This window comes from Notothenia rossii (genome assembly GCF_949606895.1).
Source record: "Notothenia rossii genome assembly, chromosome: 2".
Classification (NCBI taxonomy): Eukaryota; Metazoa; Chordata; class Actinopteri; order Perciformes; family Nototheniidae; genus Notothenia; species Notothenia rossii.
In genome coordinates this window covers 44,508,102-44,528,571 of record NC_136904.1, presented here as the reverse complement: position 1 = coordinate 44,528,571, position 20,470 = coordinate 44,508,102, and the positions used below count along the sequence as shown (strand labels likewise).

At 41.4% G+C, this 20,470-nt stretch overlaps 3 protein-coding genes across 4 annotated transcripts in view; 2 read left to right on the top strand and 1 right to left on the bottom strand.

Moving 5' to 3' along the window:
• LOC307028389 (uncharacterized protein) overlaps positions 1-10,275 on the top strand; it is a 361,942-nt gene extending 351,667 nt beyond the window's left edge. Inside the window, exon 4 of the mRNA XM_079663359.1 lies at positions 9,800-10,275. The gene's annotated coding sequence lies outside the window, so the exon portion shown is untranslated. The remainder of the gene's footprint in view (positions 1-9,799) is intronic.
• lrrk1 (leucine-rich repeat kinase 1) overlaps positions 1-20,470 on the bottom strand; it is a 186,442-nt gene that overhangs the window by 151,234 nt on the left and 14,738 nt on the right. The window lies entirely within an intron of this gene.
• LOC307030034 (uncharacterized protein) lies at positions 13,296-17,975 on the top strand. The gene is made up of 2 exons (XM_079666267.1): positions 13,296-14,635; positions 14,753-17,975. Exons 1-2 carry the CDS (start codon positions 14,544-14,546, stop codon positions 17,004-17,006), a joined length of 2,346 nt encoding a protein of 781 aa, XP_079522393.1. The 5' UTR covers positions 13,296-14,543; the 3' UTR covers positions 17,007-17,975.

Sequence of the window (20,470 nt, the reverse complement as noted above, 5' to 3'; positions counted from 1 at the left end):
GCACTCATCTTGAAATGTGGCCCCTGGATGAGAATATGGACAATGCGTTTTGAAAGTAAACACAGCTACTTCAAGAGATGTGCAAGGCATTTGAAAAACTATAAAAAACATCTGCCTAACTTTATCCGTAAGACATCAGATCTTTCAGGCATATCTTTCAGCTGGGCCAGGATGCAGTCAACTTCTGCAAGTCAAAGACAGTTGTACTTTTTACTCCAGTCTTTACAGTGATTCAATCAAACATGCAGTGAGAGAGTTTGGCTTATCAGAAAACAATACTAGTGATCCACAGACATACAGTGTAAAGGTACATCATATAAAAAAGGGCTTTTCCTTGTGGCCAAAAATGACGAGTCCATGGAGTTCGGAGAACTGCTCATTATTTTAATTCAAAATGATTCAGCTGTGTATTTTGTGATGGATATACATAAAGCTGACTATCATTCTGAATACCACCTGTACTGTGTGACAAAACAGAATGCAAGGTTGCAATGTGTTAACATTCACGACTTGGTAGATTTTGATCCGTTACCATCATACATTGTCAACGGGCACCAAGTCATCCCGCTGAAACACAGTGTTGTCAAAATAAACACGATATTGGCTACTGTGGTGTTGAAACCATTCTAACAACGCACATGTATGCTTAGGGAAAAGGATAAAATACTATTTGAAAAGTATTAAAGTGACAGCAGTTTTTGTTCTGCATGTACAGAAATAAAAAGTATACATCCTCAATCACACCCTATACTCAAAGTTGAGGTTCTTCTTATCTGTATATAATGTATGTACAGTATTACTTGACTAAATGTCTAATTATCTTTGTCTTTCATTTGTAATTTTAAAAACTGAAAAGTGCCGTTCTTCCATGCTTCCAGAGATGACTGACTTGGAGCAAACATTTCTACGCAGCGCCATCACTGAGGTCTTGCCTGACCTTCCAGAGATGACAAAGGATATTCTGGAAGAGACTTTACAATCCCTTGGGGTGGAGACGTATGATGATTTCCAGTTTGTTAAGGAAACAGATTTGCTGTCAGCTTTGAGGCCAATTCAAGCCCGAAAAGTCCTTTCTGCTTGGAAGCTGAGACGTATGTATACTTGTGACTATTGCAGTACAGGACGCAACCAGTGCCCAAAGTAATAAAAGATCAATCAGAAATATAGAAACATTAAAACGGTGTTCCTCATAACTCTTTTTGTTTGTATGTGTGTGTTTTGCAGGCCAGACTCCTGAAACCAGCAGCTCATCTGTTGGTGGCTCAGGCCCAGGGCCTTCTGCATCTTTGACGTCCTATTCACCCAGAAGTTCATCCTCAACCTCTTCCAACAGCTGCAAAAGCCCTGATATAGACTGGATGGATAGCTTTGTAATACCGTGGGATAAGTTGCCAGAGGAACTGATGCAGACTGCGGAGAGGAAAACGACCTAGTCCACGAATGAGAAGAGAGATGGTACGGATTCTGTTGTGTGAAATGAAGCGAAAAAGTACTTGCTTAAGTAAAAGACACACTATTGAAGTGGCAAAAAAGATAGTGGCAAAGTATCCTACGTCTCTTCAAGACATAATAGAGGGAGACGTGATCGGGCCAGGGTATCACTCTCTGGTCAAGCAATTGCAAAATAGGATAGAGAATGTGAAGCGATCCACGACCCCAAAAATAAGAAAACGAAAGAATGGCACCGACGAGTCAGACACAGATGAAGTCCCTCCAGAACAGAGAGCAGCAATCCAGGACACTTATGGGTGCATTAAATGGGATTTAAAATTCCTGCCCCTTGGAGAGACCGAAGAGAGCCAGCAGGAGAAAAAGGAAAAACTGAGGGTGATGTCTAAGCAAACTGATGTAAATCCAGAGGAGGTCAAACTTCTAATGAAGTCAACGTTCTACACGCAGCGTAAACAAGTCAACCAGGGGAAAAATATAAAATCCCTCCTGCAAGAGTGGCCGTTTTGGTTCGACGACCTTGGCATAGCAGTCCACTTCAAGGAACTCACAGGAAGTGAGCTTCAAGAAACTTTCCCACAGAATTTGGATCTGAAGGGGAAACGACTCCTGAACTACATGAATACTGATGCTTTTTACAAGAGCAAAAGGCTGCTACAGGCTGTAACCAAGTTTAAAGTGATGAGAGGAGAGCTAAGTGGTTGTTCTGAAGACGTCAAAGACATGGTGCTGCTTCTGCTGTCCTACTTTGATGAAAAGGAAGACACAATGTTCTGTTATGTGGAGGACACATGCCTGGCAGGGGAAGTACAGATGGACCAAGTTCAGTTGACTCCCACCATTGTTGTGTGTGGTAAGTAGAATAAAGCTTTCACTCTACTTTTTTCTGTTCTTTCTACCACTTCTTTCTCTCTTTTCTTTCTAATTAGAGACATTTGTACGTGGGTATGGACCAGGCGTCAATTAAACGCCTGCAGCTATTGCCCAAAAAGGCCACAAAAAGCATGACAACATCACCCCAATTCTGGCCTCATTGCACTGGCTTCCAATTCGGTTCAGAATTGATTTTAAACTCCTTTTATTTGTTTTTAAAGCACTAAATGGGCAGGCTCCGGCCTATGTAGCTGAACTCCTCCATCGCTACACCCCAGCCAGAGCTTTAAGATCTGCTGACCAGCTGCTGCTGATAGTGCCGAAGACCAGGCTCAAAACCCGAGGGCACCGAGCCTTCGCAGCAGCTGGCTCTAGGCTCTGGAACACTCTGCCCCTCCATGTGAGGTCGGCCCAGACCCTAGGGGTTTTTAAATCTATGCTTAAAACACACTTCTTCTCCCTGGCCTTTTAGTCAGAGCGGAGCACGACTCCTGACTTTTCCCTGTGTTTTTTATATATCTGTTGTAATTTATTGTCTTTTATTATGAATGTAGTCATGTGTTTTTAAGTGATTGTAGTATTTATTACATGTACAGCACTTTGGCCTGACCAAAAATCGCTTTTAAATGTGCTTTATAAATAAACTTTGATTTGATTTATGTTGCACAATGTTTTTTGTTACCGTAAGCTCGTAAAGGGCTAGTTTGGATGCTTATGGATACTTATCCATAGTCAGTGTATTACTTACATGTCTTTGGAGGAACAAGCAGGAGTACGGGCACGGGTACGTATGTAAAGCTGTGGATGGGTGCAGCTGCGAAAAGTATTTTAGCCACCTAAAAATGTATATCAGTTTACGTGTACGCCATGGGCGTAGGAAGCATCCTGAATGTGGGGGGGACATTTTTAACGGGGGGTTTGGGGATCCCCCCCACAATTTTTTTATTTTTTTTTCCTGTATTCTGGTGCATTTTAACAGGTGGTTCGATACTTTTATGTGGCTATACTAGCATGAGAAAAATGATGGGTACATTTTCTAATTTCATCCAGTAGTAAAGAAAGGAAACATATTTGATTATTAATTCAGAGCCGTCTTTGAATTAATAAAAAGCAGTTTAAATGCCCATTTTTTGTACATTTATATACAACAATAAATATTTGTGAGTGCATTGGGAGATATTGTTGTGGAGAGTCATTTATATATAAATCGCAAAATACATTTGTGAATCCTTCTGTGAGTATTTATTAATATTGAGACTGATCTGACTCCATACAGATATTAAGTAGAATATTAGCTAGTCTATGTAATGTGCACAGAAAATAAATAGTTAACTGAATACTGGGATGGAAATGGCCTATAAGCACTCAGTAAAACATAAAAACACACAAAAAGCTTCTGAATGATAAGTATAATTAAAACATAATGCACATTACCATTTTGAGAGACAGTACCTTAAAGAACTCAGAAAATAATCTCTTATCGAACTGAGGCTCCAGTAAAACACACTGACTGCGTCTACATGGACATCAGTAAGCCGTTTATGAGTATTATCCCGGTTATGATCATATTGGGAATATGGTGTTTACATGAGCATATAGAGATCGGGTTATTCATGTTCCCTGTTTACATGATAAATACTAGTAACCTGGCATTTCGATGCCTTTTCTCATCTGAACTATTCAGTATTTGTATCTCTCTATCATGACATAAAGACGAAACTCCTCTCAAGTAGTGAGACGCTTTTGCCGCCACTGCCGTTAACTGATTTAACTGATACACGCTGAAGACTTACTTTCTTCTTCTTTGAAAAAAAATGTTCTTATGTCCATGTTGTCTGGGGGAGAAAACATATCAAACCAAGAGATCGTCAGCTTTGATTTTAGCTGTATTAACCATTTCCTGAACATTTGGTGTGTGTGCCTTACCTCCGCTACCGGCATCACTTCATACAACAGATCTGAGCTGTCCAACTATGACAACACTCCTTGAACATGCGCGCGCTATGGGAGAATCTGCCTTGGTACAAAGTACCAGTGAAAACATGGTACGGAGTTTCATTGATTTGGGCATTCTCTCAATAAGCATGTGGAATGGATTTGATAGTGAAGCACTGACACAGCGCTCTACAAAGTGTGGCGAGTGGATAGGCCGATTCACGGACTTTCCACATGGTAGAAGTGGGGGGGTCTAAACTAATCATTTGCAAAAGTGGGGGGGACTTGTCCCACCCTCATACAATGGCTGCGACGCCCATGGTGTACGCTATATTTATAATATTGTAAATAACTGTATAACTGCTGCTTCAGTCTCCATCAGAAACAGACTGTATAGCTGTCTGACAGCAAGGTAGAGCTTTGAACATATTCTTTAATATAGCATACACTAAGAGTAATATTGTTTTTGTTTTTTTGGTGGCTTAACTATGTCCACAGGAGTGCATTGCTTAGCTTTCTGCTGGTTATCCTCTCTGTTTCTCCAAACTGTAGCTCTGACAACTCCCCTTCATACAATATGAAGTATCCCCTCAAAAGTACGCGTGAACGCGAGAGTCCTCACCTTGATTCAGGAACATTTGGATCATGAGTGGCGTGATGTCTGAATATGGGCAGTAAGATTACTGGCATGTGGTCATGTGCCCAATTTATAGTTTGAAGATTTGTTTCAGCTTAAGAAGCAAGTACAAATTTAAGACAACATTGTTAATGTTTGTATTAGGGCCGCACGATATCAGAAAAAATTGCATATTGTTCTTGAATCGCAATAACAATATTACATGCTGTAAATAAACAATATACTGCTAAATTACAACACAGTGAGTACAAAATGTTTTTAAATTGCATTTAGAGCTCTTCTGGCTTTTTCTTTGAGTGCATTCACTGCCATGTTGAAACTTCCTGATGCTGTTATGGTTAAACCGAGGTAGGTGTAACTCATACTATGTTCAATAATATGATTGTTTATGGTAAACTGACAGTTGTTCTCCTAACATCTGGGACGTTTTTGGAAAACCATGACATTAGTTTTCTTCATATTGACTGCCAGGGCCGTTATTACAGTACTAGTCTACTATCTCCAGCTGTTATTGTAGTCCTTGTTCAGTAGGAGACAGCAGAACAAGGTCATCGGCATAAAGCAGACACTTCACCTCTCTATCTGAGGCAGTGTTAATTTTGTTAACGAAAACTATGACAAAAAATGTTCATCAACGACCTTATTTACATGACTAAGACGAGACGATGATGAGCTAAAAATAGATTCTTGATAACTAAAACTCTGACGAAATGTATATTTAGTTTTTGTTGACGAGACGGGACTAAGGTGTTAATGGTGGACTAACGGACATTCAAAATGCAGGGTATTTTCCCCAATTGTCCGTCTTGTCTGTCAAAATGCATCTTACGTTTCTAACTTGCAATATCATTTCCGCTCTCTTCACTCCAGAAGAGCGATCTCCCTGTGTCTCTCTGTGTGCGGGGGGCGGGGCCTAACATACACGCTGCAGCGGCACACAGAGATCTGCCGGGGACGGAGAGTTCAGAAGGGAGTGGGACACATGCTGGAGTCCTTCAAGTTTGAATGACTTTGTATACTGCAGGGTAGCTTGTGAATTTACTCCAGGTGGAACTAAAGTCTGATTTAACACTTGATTAGATTTCACATCATGCATCCACATCTGTAAAGTAACTAAAGTTATTAAATACATGTTGTGGAGTAGAAACACAGTAGCAACACATTTAAATACTCCAGTAAAGTACAAGTACCTCAACATTCTACTCAAGTACAGTACAATATTTTAACATAATTATATATATTTCATTTATTTCAAATTTAAATAAAGCAATTAATTTGGTTAACAATGTTAGTTTTTCCCTTTAAAAAATAACAAAAAGTAAATACAAGAATATGTTAAAATACCGGATCGATAAGCAGTATCGATAAGACTAGTAGTACCGTAGAAAACCTTAACGATACCCATCCCTAGATATTACACAAGTAAAGTGTTAAGAGAGTGAAATGTTGTTTTACGAATTTCAACACTTGATACTGTCACATTGATTCCCATTTCAGATAGGCCTACCTGTATTTGCCAGCTGCTGACACAGATGCCACGGTAGTTATTAGGGTCTGATTTGTCTCCACTCTTATGAATGGGGGAAATGAGCCCTTCGCAACAGATGTCAGGAAAACCTTCTGACTGGAATACGATATTGAACAGCTTTAACACTGTAGCCTGCATCTCTGGGGTGCTGCATCTGAGCATTTCGTTTTTAATGTTGTCTGGGCCACAAGCTTTCCTTGGCCGGAGAGATTATGTCTGTGTGGTCAATTTTTCCCAAGTCATTGGGAAATCAAGGGGGTTTTGGTTGTCTTTAATAGTTTCTTCTAATGTTTGAGTTTTTCTTTTGTAATACATTGATCTGAATTCATTAGATTTATTGGTATGTCTTTGTACAAACTTTCAAAATGTTCTCTCCAGATGTCACCGTTTTGGATGGATAATGCTTGTGGTTGTTTTGTGTTGAAGTTGTTCCACAGATCCCAGAATTGATTTTGATCAATGGCTTTCTCAATATCCTCAAGTTTCATGTGAGTATAATTTTGTTTTTTGTTCCTTATTCCACATTTATATTTGTTTAAAACTTCATTGTATCTAATGCGTAAGGCTGGGTTGTTTGTTTGCCGATGTTTTTCATTTGCTATTTTTCTCAGGTCTTTTCTGATGGTCTTGCATTCTTGGTCAAACCATTTGTCAGCGTTTTGAATTTTAACAGGCTTCCGCTTTTGTTTTATAAGGTCAGCTTTAATAGCTGCCTTGTGAAATATCATATTGATATGATCAATGGCCATGTTTACACCATCTTTGGTAGGAACATATTGATTTTGGTCAAATAGTGACATGTCATTCATCACATCAGGTGAGTTCAAGGCCATGGTGAATTTGTCTCCACTGTCTGGGGCCCATCTGTAAGTAGGATTTAATGCAGTGGTCACCAACCTTTTTAAGCCCAAGATCACCGACCTCGGCCTAGGTGAAAGGCGAGATCTACCTATTGCAGAATTGAGTGAAAAAGACAGCCCAGACAATGCTTCCAATTTGAGGCCTTTTATATAGGCTAATTGAATCTGAATTACTGTTCCAATGAAGGCTCCATAATCAGCTCACGGCATATAGGCAGGGGTAAAGTGCTATTGGGGGGCGGACCTCACCTCCTCTAGGGGGGTCCGGGGGATGCTCCTCCGGGAAGATTTTCTTTGAAATATTGAAGTTGAAAGCATCAATCTGGTGCACTTTGAGAGCAACATGAAGAGATCTATGGATACATCTCTCAGCACCCATATGAAACAGAACTGTAAACAGATTTTCTTTTTCTTTATGGATATTTTACAAATCACTCCCCTTTTAAACTATATTCTTGTTTTACTGACATACTGTATAGTAGGCTATTTCATACCTGTTTTTCATTTATTCTCTTATTGTTTGTATAACCATAATGATCATATGAAGGTGTGCCGCGGAAATAATCTTTTGACTAATTGGAGACAAAACCGTTCTAAACACTCAGAGAGTCCTTTAGCTCACCTGAGCCCCTCACTCTGACAGGAGAGGACTCTCCTCCAGCTTGTTGTGGAAACAGCTCCTTATGTCCGTTAGTTAGTTAGTGCAGCTAGCTAACCAGATGCTAACATCACGGTCCCCGCTAGCACCGGTCCCTCTCTCTCCTTCTCTCCCTCCCTCTCTCCCTCTCTCTATCACACTAAATGCGCTATTGCCACACACACACAGAGCCGAGCTTGAATGACACAAGCACACGTGTATTTCCATGCAACTCTCTGATTGGTGTGGTGTCTTGCCTCTGTTGCGTTCAGTGAACACGGGAAATTACAGTCCTGCCGTTGTCTCTTGTGTCATGATGAGGTTCACGTAAAGCACGGTTAATGTATTATATTATTGGGGTGTCTCAAATATACGTCAATCAAGTGGCACCTGCTAACGGGGTGGTGGATGATATGTTTACATCTAAAAACGTATTTTTCAAAAAGTATTATTTTAATTTAATTTTTCTTTTGTTACTTTTTTTTTTAACGGTCCGCGATCGACCACTGATTTAATGTATACAGCTTACTGGGTTCCCTTGTTGTGTCACTCATTGGACCTGAGAGTTTAAAGGACACATTGATATGGTTGTGGTCTGAAAAGGGGGATTGCTGTCTGACAGTGAATGCACTGATAGTGGAGGGGTCCATGTCAGTGATTGCATATTCTATTACACTAGACCAGGGGTCCCCAAACTTTTTTCTCTGGGGGCCACATTATCGTTCCTGACTGTGATGAGGGGCCGGGATCGATCATGTGGGCTGTATACTAGGCCACTGCCTGTTATAGCCATAATTTCTAGCACAAAATAGTTCATCATTACAAGTGATTTGCAAAAGAAGTGAGTACTTCACATGTTTTTCAATTTGAAATACCACAGGTATTCCTTTTATTTTCTAATAACAACCATGTAAAAATAGCAAGGAAAGGTTAGAAAAACATGGTGATTGACAGTTTATGAGTGATACAATAGAAATGGTAGGCCTATATTACAGTGAGATGAGAAATCATCAAGACAAGAAACTTGGTGAACAATATATCAACTAACCAACTCTTATTTGTATATTCAGGTGAGATTTTTTTTGTTCAAGGTGAAAATGCAATGAGCACCCAAACACTTTTACAGCACAATTATCATCCCTTTGAAATAGGAGATTGAGATGAGGGGCAGTGCATAAAGAGGAGAAAGAGGAGAGAGAGGAGAGAGAGGAGAGAGAGGGAGAGAGAGAGACAACGATGGAGAGGCAGATGCTGAGAGAAGAGATTGGGAGGAGAGACTGAGCAGTAAACCCTCGGCAGGTTAAACTAGAAGAGAGTAACAGAATGGGAAGTCAGCAATATGTGCAGTAGGTGAACTGAATTGGTACTTGTAGCCAGAGTGGAAGGAAGGATGGATGGGCAGTGATCTTTGAGGTCAGCAGTTGCAGTCCCCTCTCTTGCTGCCTGGAAACCTGGCATAAAGGGATGACATTGGACACATTCAGTAAATTACATAAATATGCTGCCTGTTGTTCCTTGTGATGTGATTTTACAAATACAGTGTAGCATTATTCATTAAAATTCATTAAAAACATTAATCATATTTCATCAAAAAATCATAGTTCATGTTTACAGCCATATAAAATTGTAATAGTTAAAATCAGTATATTTACCATATCAGTGTGAACTGTGTGCTTGCTTCTGGCTGGTGAGAGGTCCGATGTCTGGGTGTAGCCTAGTGGTTGCCAGTCTCAAAGTTTGATGCAAATGTTCATCTGAGAGTCTGTTCCTCGTTGGATTTTTTATTTTATATACCTCGAATGCTTTTATGTGGGAATACATGTCGCTGATGAGATTCCCTTTGCCTTGGAGCTGTAGGTTGAGGTGGTTCAACAGTTCAGTCACATCAGTTAAAAACGCGAGGTCCCATTTCCACTCCGGGTCGGTCAGCTACCGTACCGTTTCACCTTTAGACTGGAGGAAGGTGTTGATTTCGGGCAGCAGGTCGTAGACACGGCGCAATACTTTGCCTCGACTTAACCACCGGATTTCGGTGTAGTACAGCACATCCTGGTGAGCAGACCCCAGCTCGGAGAGAAAGGCCTGGAACTGCCTGTGTTTCAGCCCATTTTTCCGGATGTAGTTGACACAGTGCACAACCACCTTCATCACAGACGCCCACTTCAAAACTTTGCAGCACAGCGCTTGCTGGTGAATCAGGCAGTGGACTTGAATCGGTGGGGCGAGACCTCGTTCCTCGAACTCGCCGTTCAAGCGCCCTACTAGACCCCTCGTAGATCCGACCATGCTAGGCGCACCATCTGTAGTGACACTGGCAAAATTAGCCCATTGCAGACCAAGTTCGCCCATTGTTTTGCACACTTCGACAAAAAGGTCTTCTCCAGTTGTTGTGCCTTTTAGGCTTCTCAGTGATGCCAGCTCCTCTGACACTTCAAAAAACGTGTGTTGACTCCACAAATAAAAATCAGCAGTTGTGCCGTGTCCTGTACGTCATTACTTTCATCCATGGCTAAAGCAAAACACTTGAATTCTGCGGCTCTCTCTCTCAGTTGGTCAAACACGTTTCCCCCCCATCTCCTCAATTTGTCTCATCATCGTTTGTGCTGAGAGACTCACCCCACGGAAGGCATCTGTCTTCTCGGGACACACCTCCTCGGCCACAGCCAGCATCATGGCCTTCCCGAATTCTCCGTCTGTGAACGGCTTGCCGTGGGTAGCCAGTAGGTTAGCTACTTTGTAGCTAGCTCGGACAGCAGCCAGGTTGACCCGGGATTGACGAAGGAAGGCATCCTGTTGAACAGCTAGTCCGCCTTTCAGACGCCGAACCTTATCATCTCTCGCTAGCCCGCTCAAGCTAGCATACTCTCTGGGCCGGGTTTCGTGATGGCGGCGAAGGTTGAATTCTTTAAACACGGCCACATTTTCTTTACATATAATACAAATGGCACGGTCCTTCCATGGAACAAAAAAATAATCCTTGGTCCATTGTTCTTTAAAAACCTGACACTCTCTGTCAATTTTCCTCACTTTACTGCACGCCATTACACTGCTGTTCAACTGTAGCATAATATTTTCTGCGCATGACTTCGATCAGCTTGTAAGGTGGCGGAAATTCGGTCATAAACATACGTCATATAAATAATACAGACACACATATTAAATTATATAAAATATAAATGGTTAATAAAAAAATATTTTAGTGTTAAAAAAACGAGATGCAAATGTAACAGATGTCAACCAGAACGTTACATAACGTTGCTTTTAAAGCGTGATAGAGGCGCTGGCGATCTGATTGACAGTTCCACTGTTTGGCTCATGGCCACTACCAGAGCCGCTCTGGCCACTACATACTGACGGCCTCGAGTTCTAATCTCAGGTGACGGAATGAACAGCGATTACCGCCTTCGTTTGGAGAGTCATGTTATTATTTCACAAAACAAGTTGGACAACTAAAATAAAATATTTTCAAAAATATTTTATAATTTTTTTTTTCTTTTTTTTTTCTTCTTTGGGCCAGTTCAAATGGTGAGGTGCAGAGAGGTGGAGGGCCTGTCAAAGGGGCGTGGCGGGCCGTATGCGGCCCGCGGGCCGTAGTCTGGGGAACCCTGCACTAGACCCTAGAGCTGAGGAGTATGTGAATCTCCCTAAATAGTCCCCTCTGAACCTCCCATTCACTATGTACAACCCTAAGGCCCGACAGAGATGCACTATCTCTTTGCCATTCTGATTGATTTCAATGTCAAGGTTGTTCCGATGGGTGACGGTTGGTGTTGTAAACGGGGGGGGCTCGCCAAATACATGGTGGCTGCCCTGTGGGCCTATGACATCAGGTTCAATTCCTGTGCGTCCATTCAGATCTCCAGTTAGAAGCACATTTCCCTGGGCCTGAAAATAGGCGATTTCTGAATGGAGAGTTTCAAAAAGGTCTTCTTCAAAATAAGGAGAATCTAGTGGGGGTATATAAATAGCACACACGTATAGATTCCTGTCAGTTATGCCCAGGGTTTGATCTAACCTTAACCAAATGTGTGACAAAGATCTCCTTTATACCACACCAAGATCCCCCATGATGTTCTGCCCTTGCGTATGTTTTTAGATTTTATAGAGGGCACCATGACTTCATTATAACCTGGAGGACAGTGAGTGAGCAGATCTTTTTTACACCATGTTTCTGTTAATATAAGTAGATCAACATCTTTGATTGATTCTAAAACTCTGGATTCTCACTCTTAACCTCAAAGATTGAGGAGTGGAGTCCTTGAATATTCCAACAGCTTATATGAAAAGAACGCATCTTTTTTTCAAAAACAAATAATCAAAATGAACCTGCATAGTGAGACAAAGATATTAAAAACAAAAAAATATATATATATATTTTCACTAATATTACTATTGTACTGATTACTACGATAACATATACATGTAATGTCTTAGCTGGAAAGAAGTCGGGTGCACAGGGTGTGCAGCATCAACCTGATGTCTCCCAGTTCAGAGGTAGAAGGGGGAGGGAGGGTGGCAGCAGGCTGGGCTACAACAGCAGCATAGCTCCGCTGCTGTAGGCGGGGAGGGAGACGAGGAGCAGCTGTTGCTGCATATCTCTGCTGCTGATGTTGTGCAGGTGTTGAGCTGGGTGAAAGTAACCTCCTCTGGGTGTGTTGGGGGCGTGGGGAGTGGGAGGTCCAGGCTGAGCTGTTGTGTCTCCTCACAGCAGGGGTAGTGATCCTGGGGTGGTGATGGGGAGGAAGCGGTCTGGGAGGGTCTATAAGGCCTCTAGAGGAGGGGGTGGGAGGACTGCGTCCCAGGGCTGCATCTTTGAGGGTCTTTGCAAATATCCCCACCCTCTCTCTGTGTAGGTGGAGTCCATCATAGAGGTCCCAGGGGCCAATGGTTGAGTGGAGGGCCAGGTGGACATTTGGTAAGGTGGCACATCTTTTTCTGATCTCCATATTAATGTCATGGATGACATGAGGAGGGGTGTCTGTTAGGGATGTCCCGATCACCTTTTTTTGCTCCCGATCCGATTCTGATCATTAGATTTTGACAATTTGCCGATACCGATTTTTCCCGATCCGATCTTTATGCAATGCATTAAGAGAAAAAAAAGAAAAAAAGCATTCAAGTTGTCCCTTAAGGTTATTTTTTTATTTAAATTGGACATTCTATCCAACATGGATATAGCTTCTTTCTTTCACAGCAGCATTGGATCAGTTCAGTTGTGCAGCATTGGATCAAAACAAAATAAAGCTTTCAGTACTCGTTAGCTTACTGCTACAATTAGACACTGTGCCCTGCCCACTCTGTTGCCAGATTTGAGAGAAATAAGCAACCAGGTCTATGAAAACAAGCCCCAAAGAAGCAACACGTCAGTGGTTGACGTGACGCTCAATTTTTGTGTCCACAGTGACAAAATAACAAAAATGTGATAATATTTAATTAAAATTCATGTTTTTAATATGCAGTTTATTCTTCTACATCGAATCCATCTGCAAACAATGAGTATTGTTCTTCAACTATGCAAATATTCTGCTTTGAACATGCCATTTGTCCACCAGTGCAACTGTCCACGGTAGCATTACTTATCTTAAAATGTCTGTAATTTAATGAGAAATTAATCTAAATACATTAAAATACTTGAATGCATGTCATACAAGTGTTTACTTAATGAATCTAGAGGTTATAAGTGTTAAGGTCCCTATGTAGAGTTATTATGACACATTACATTTTGTCCACAAAACTGGTGTCCTCCTGGAGCAACAGCATTATGTAGATATAAAACAGGCATTAATGTGACCAACCCATTACTGAGAGGGGTCCTTCCAGAACCAGGAAGTACAGAAGACATCACTGGAGCACATGGACTGTACACAAGGTCAGTTCTGTCTCAAATATTTTCATAATATTACTATTTCCGTGCAGTGTTGGAACTGGTCGTTTTAAGGTAGTCCTTTGGTACAACGCAATTTAAGTATTGATCTGAATATTTTTATCAATTTATATTGATTGATCATTGAAAATAATGTAAACCTTAACACTGTTACTCAGGATGAAGAATGTCTCTCATATAGCTAGGCCACAAACTAGCATTGACTTTGAAAATGTCCACTGGTGCAACGCACTGTCCTATAGTACAACATGAAGTCAGTTTCACTTATTTTTTTCCTTTACTCCTATCATAATGAAACTTAACATAGTGAAAGCAAACATGTAAACCAACATTTTTTGTATTACAAGTTTTATTGAATAATTAGTTTAAATATGCAAAAGAGATATAATCTGAGTCTAAAAAAATGAATGGAGGTTAATGGACGGCTGCATTTTGGATGGCCCGTCAAATCTTCTCCTTCTTTCTCACCCCCAACCTCCCTCCCTCCCCCATCCATCTTCAAGTTCCCCAACCCCCCCCTTCTCCCCACCAAACTCCCTCTCTATCAAGCCCCCCCTTGTTCCATCTTCCCTTCTTTCTAACCTGCCTCTCTGGCTCCTTACTCCTCTCCTTACTTTTGATGACTAATTTAAGTAGCTTTTTGCATTTTCTCTTAACCTCAGAAATTGAGGACAACACAACTCAAACCTTCCTTCTCTGTTTTGTTAAAGCTAGTTTGATTTCCAAAGTGAGATGCTGAAATGACCACCAAGGAAAGGTCCAGGAAGTTTAGGGAGAGGCTGAATGCAGATTCTGAGAGGAAAGAGAACTTGCTGAGAGAGAGACGCAGAAAGTAAATTTGACAAGTTACCACAAGTTATTTTAGCCTAAGAATTAAAACATTTCATGACATTATTAATGCACCATCATATCACAATATTCATGGTTGGTTTCATAATTTTTCCCACAGATATCAGCAGAAGAAAGCATGCGGGAAAATTGTTCAGCTAAGCGTGAAGTCTGTGTCGCCAGCAACACAGAAGAAGCTACGAGAGAAATGGAGAGAGTCAAAGCAGAGATGTAGGGCAAGGGAAAAAGCCACTAATGCTGTCCTTGATCTTACGCCACAATCACCTCAGGATCATGACCAGCCATTTGAAGAGATCAATGACCCCCCAGTGGCAAGGCCAATTATCAATGGAGCCTCAGTGGCAAGGCCGGTTCTGCATGAAGTGATCAATGCCGTCCCGGTACCAGTACACGTTTTGTGTAGCACACCAGAGAAGTCCCCCCGAAACCAAAATCCACCAAAAAAAAGAAGAAAAACTAAAATGACCAAAGAACTACGGAAACTACAAAAACAAAATGAGAAATTAATGAAGGAACTTGAGGCTGAAAGAAGAAGAGTAAATACATTTAGACGAAAGAATCAACGCCTCGTGCAAAGACGGAATATGGATAAACGTGCTGACAAAAAAACACAAACGAAGCGAGGAAACACTGGCCAAGAAAAGAAGAAACAAGTGGAGTCCTTCTTATTAAGGGATGAGAACAGCAGGCTTCTTCCAGGGAAGAAAGACATCATTGGAAGGAAAAAAAAAATGCAGAGGAGAGTACTTGCAAAATCGTTGGTTGACTTGCACAAGGAATACCTCCAGACTGCTGGACCACACCTTCGACTGTCTTACAGACAGTTTGTACGCTACAGGCCATTTTATGTAACAGAAGCCAAATCAAATGACCGCAATACATGCGCCTGCTACCAACATGAAAACCTGCGTCTACTGATTGATACATTGTCACAGCGTGGTATCTTACCATCAAAAAGCCTATCAGATCTTCTTTCCAGCATAACCTGTAATACCGAGAACTTAAAATGCATGGAACGCACATGCACTGAGTGCTGCTTTGATGAATGCCAGCTTGCCACACACAACCTAGATGATCGGGCCAGATGGGAACACTGGGCGAAGGAAGATGTGGTGGTCGGAAATAAAACATATAAAAACTGGGTGAAGAAGACCGAGAATGGTACAGTGAAAGGACTGGTTGAAGAGTTCCAGAAACAGTTGGAAGGTATTGCCATCCACCAGTTCAACTGGCTTCATCAGGCCAAGAAGTTCAGGCATCTGAAGGAACACCTGAAAGAGAACCAAATGGTCCTGCACGTGGACTTTTCTGAAAATTATGCCTGTAAATTAAATACAGAAATTCAGTCATTTCATTTTGGAGGGAACAGGCGGCAGGCTTCTATTCACACTGTTGTGGCGTACACATGCACAGGGTCACAGTCCTACGCCACCATCTCAGATTCAGTCAGCCACAGTGAGCGTGCTGTGTGGGCCCATCTAAAACCAGTGGCCCAGGACATTATGGAAAAGTCTGGCCACAAGATTGACACTATGCATGTACTGAGTGATGGTCCAGTAACTCAGTACAGGAACAAGGCCAACTGTTACTTGTTAAGCAGTGTGCCATACACATGGGGGCTGAAGAGGGTTACGTGGAACTACTCGGAGAGAGCCCACGGAAAAGGCGCACCGGATGGGGTTGGGGGGGCAGTCAAGCGAATGGCCGACAACCATGTCCATGGAGGGCAGGACATACAAAGCCCAAAGGACCTTTATGAATTCCTGATCCAAAAAGAGGTCCCCAACATCCAATTCAAATGGATCAATGAGGCAGACATACAAGTGTTTGATGAGATGTTGCCACCGTCTGTTCCAAAAGTCCCAGGCATACTTACCACGCACCAGATCCTGTCATTCTCACCAGGAGAGATTTTCTACAGGACTCTCAGCTGTTTCTGCCGCTATCCAGAAATGTGCAGCTGCTTCTCCCCTAAAAAGATGAGGCCAGACAATCGAGCAGAGGAAAGCGGCTCCTCTGAGTCTTTTGAAGCCCAGCCCAAGAGTCCTGAAAGTCACAATAGTGGAAAGGAAGTGGAGCAAGAGGAAGAGGAAGAGTACACTGTGGGGAAATTTGTCATAGTGAAGTACGAGAATAAGCCATTTGTGGGCCAAATCACCCAAATAAATGAGGAGCACTTTGCAGTGAATTGCATGGAGCAAGTAAGCAAAAAAAACATATTCAAGTGGCCTGCTAAACAAGACTGTATTTTGTACAGCAAGGACCAACTTGTTTCTGTCATCTCTGAGCCAGAGCCCTACCAGCGGGCCGCACAACTCACCAAGTACGACTGGTTGCTTTTCAATGAGGTGTGAAAAGAACCACAGGATGTTTCACTTAGGGCTGGGAAATAAAAAAATAACTTAGATAGACAGTTGATCAATATGAAACATGTTCAATATATTGATAAGAGACGGGACCATCACTCCTAACAAAGGGTTCGTACTTATTTACAGTATTTGTGTGTTTTTCATTGTTGTGTTGACATTGGAGTTTTCTTTTGTATTATGATCAAGTTAAGTTCAAGTTATATCGTGATTATGATCAAGTTATGTGTGATTAAGTATGATTACGTTTGTTCAATGAATTTTGTATATGAATTCAAATGTTCAATGTTGTTCAATGTTATTTAGTAGAATCTACAATGTTGATGAATTCAATTAAAAATATATATTTTACCTGTGTTTTGACTGAATTTAAAATAATAAATTTGACTTTGTACACAACATAGGCATACTAGTATTCTGTTGTCCAATGGTGCAACAAAATGTCCTGTGGTGCGACAAATTGAATTGTGAGGGGAAAAGGTATTTTAATTAAAAATGTATGTAAAAAGTGTTGGATAGTATAACAATGATATCATCACTATGCAGCTATAAGGATGAAATGAAGATTCCTTGAGTTTTATACTAATTATATTGAATGTAACCCAGACATTTGGGTGAAGTCTCTATGTGTACATCTTATAGTATATAAATAACATAATTCTGAATTTGTTGGGGGTATGTTTGATGTGGAAATATAATTGGGACAAACTAATATGCGTTGTGCTTATCTATCTTACCTGTCCAACATTCTCTGAATTAAATAATGGCATTCTTTATGTTGTTGCACCGGTGGACACATTTTAGGACTACCACACCAAAAAGTGAATAATATGCAAAATATATGAAGAATTAGAAATGGACACATTCAGTTTTGAATTATTCACATATAAGGGAATATAATTATATGTCATTGGACATATATTTTTGAATTATTCTTTTTTTCACTTTGGATTTGAGTTCACGTCATGTATACATGATGTTCTGTAATTTGAAACCAAAACTAAGGCCTCAGGATGACTTTAAGACTTGAACATGGTCATTTTTGTTTTGTAACATTGAATACAAAATTTAAAAAAAAGTATTTGAAAAAGAAAAAAAAATCCCAGGCTGAGTAGAGGGAGGCTGGGATGGGCACAGCTGGCTGTGTGGGTGTATCAGGATCAAATCAAATCAAATCAGGTTTTATTTATAAAGCACATTTTAAAACGATTTTTGGTCGAGACCAAAGTACTGTACATGCAAATAATAAATAACACATTACTACATTCGCAAAGAACAGAAGACAATAAATTACTACAACAAATATAAAAATCCAACACAGGGAATTGTCCGTAGTCATACTCTGCTCGGACTAGAATGCCAGGGAGAAGAAGTGAGTCTTTAGTTTTGTTTTAAAAACCCCTAGAGTCTGGGCCGACCTCATATGGAGGGGCAGAGTGTTCCAGAGCCTGGGACCAGCTGCTGAGAAGACTCGGTGCCCTCGGGTTTTGAGCCTGGTCTGGGGCACTACCAGCAGTAGCTGGTCAGCAGACCTTAAGGCTATGGCTGGGATGTGTGCACTGGAGGAGTTCAGCTATATAGGCCGGAGCCAGCCCATTTAGTGCTTTAAAAATAAATAAAAGGAGTTTAAAATCAATTCGGAACCGAATTGGAAGCCAGTGCAGTGAGGCCAGAATTGGGGTAATGTGGTCACGCTTTTTGTGGCTAGTAAGAAGACGTGCAGCGGCGTTCTGCACTAGCTGCAGGCCTCTAATTGAGGCCTGGTCCATACCCACATACAGACCGTTGCAGTAATCCAACCTTGTGGTTACAAAGGCGTTGATAACCCTTTCCAAGTCTTTAAAAGATAAAAACGACTTGGTCTTAGCCGTATTTAAAAAAAGCAGGTTTTAACTACGGTGCTGACCTGTTTATCAAATTTAAAAAAGTGCTATCGAAGGTCACTCCAAGGTTCTTGACAGAGGGGAGGATGTTTTTTTTTAGGGAGCCCAGAGTATTAACTGGGGAGGCTGGAGGTTGGGGTCCAAAAATGATGCCAACGGACTGTTCAAGCCATGACAACAGGATGCTATGGTCCACAGTGTCAAAGGCAGCTGTCAGGTCTAACAGCACCAGGACAGCTGGGCTACCTGAGTCGGCGGCTAGGAGCAGATCATTAAAAACTCTTAAAAGGGCTGTTTCAGTGCTGTGCATGGGTTTAAAGCCAGACTGAAACTTTTCATGGATTCCATGCGTGGTTAAAAAAGACTGCAGCTGGGCATAGACTATTCACTCCAGAACTTTGAATAAAAAAGGTAGCTGGGAGATGGGCCTAAAATTTGCGAGAATGGAAGGGTCGAGATTTTTCTTTTCAAATAGTGGCTTTACCACGGCATGTTTGAAGGCAGCTGGGACACATCCTGAGCCAAGAGAGGTATTTAATAGTAATAAAATACTTGCTCCAACTGAATAAAAAAAAATCTCTGAGAAGGCGAGAGGGAATGCTATCTGAGCTGCAGTTTGTCGGCCGCAGGTGCTTGACCACATCCGAGAGAAAAGAGAGGGATACAGGCTCAAAGTGGTCGAGGACAGCAGGGCACAGGAAAGGAGCAGGATCTGGGGTAGCACTAGTGTGGGCTAGCCTAAGAGCAGATACTTTTTCGATAAAAAATGTAAGGAACTTATCACAGAGAGTAGTCGATGGCACAATTGGAGAAGCATCACAGGGATTAATGATCGAGTTGAGGACATTAAAAATAACCTGAGGTTTATGGCTGTTTTTGGAGATTAACAGAGAAATGTGTTCTGTTTTGGCTGCTTTGACTGCCGTCTGGTAGTCGGAAAGACAAGCACGAAGGATTTCTAAGGAGACATGGAGTTTATCCTTTTTCCATTTTCTCTCTGCACGCCTACAAGCGCGTCTGAGGGCACGAGTACAGTCATTTAGCCAAGGCTCTAAGAGAACTTTGGTGCGTCTAAGCGTAAAAGGAGCAACAGAATCCAAAATTAGTGTCGAGTCAAACATGGAGATAAGCTCATCAGCATTAAAAGGACAGTTCACATCTAATTTACAGATCAGGGAAACATTAAAAACATCAGAAAACTGTGAGGCAGTCAAGAGGTTAATCGAACGCAGACGACGCGCAGGAGCACGTGATTCGACTCCTGCGGAAGGGATCGAGCTTGTAAACAGAACCGGTAAATGGTCTGAGATACGCGTTGTTACACAGATTTCATCCACAGATACAGACAGTCCAAACAATAATACTAAATCTAAAGTGTGTCCTTTTTCGTGTGTTGGGGCAGCTACGGACTGAATGAGACCGAATGAATCAAGGAGATTTAAAAAATCACTAACCAGAGGTTTGGACTCGCAACACACATGGACATTGAAGTCTCCGCAAATCAAAACACGATCATATTTCACCATGATCCCGGACAGAAAGTCAGCAAAGTCATTTATGAAATCCTTA

Coding starts and splice junctions, on each gene's coding strand:
- LOC307030034 (XM_079666267.1), top strand. CDS start 14,544: ATGACCACCAAGGAAAGGTCCAGGAAGTTTAGGGAGAGGCTGAATGCA. Junction 14,636..14,752: donor CTGAGAGAGAGACGCAGAAA/GTAAATTTGACA, acceptor TTTTTCCCACAG/ATATCAGCAGAAGAAAGCAT.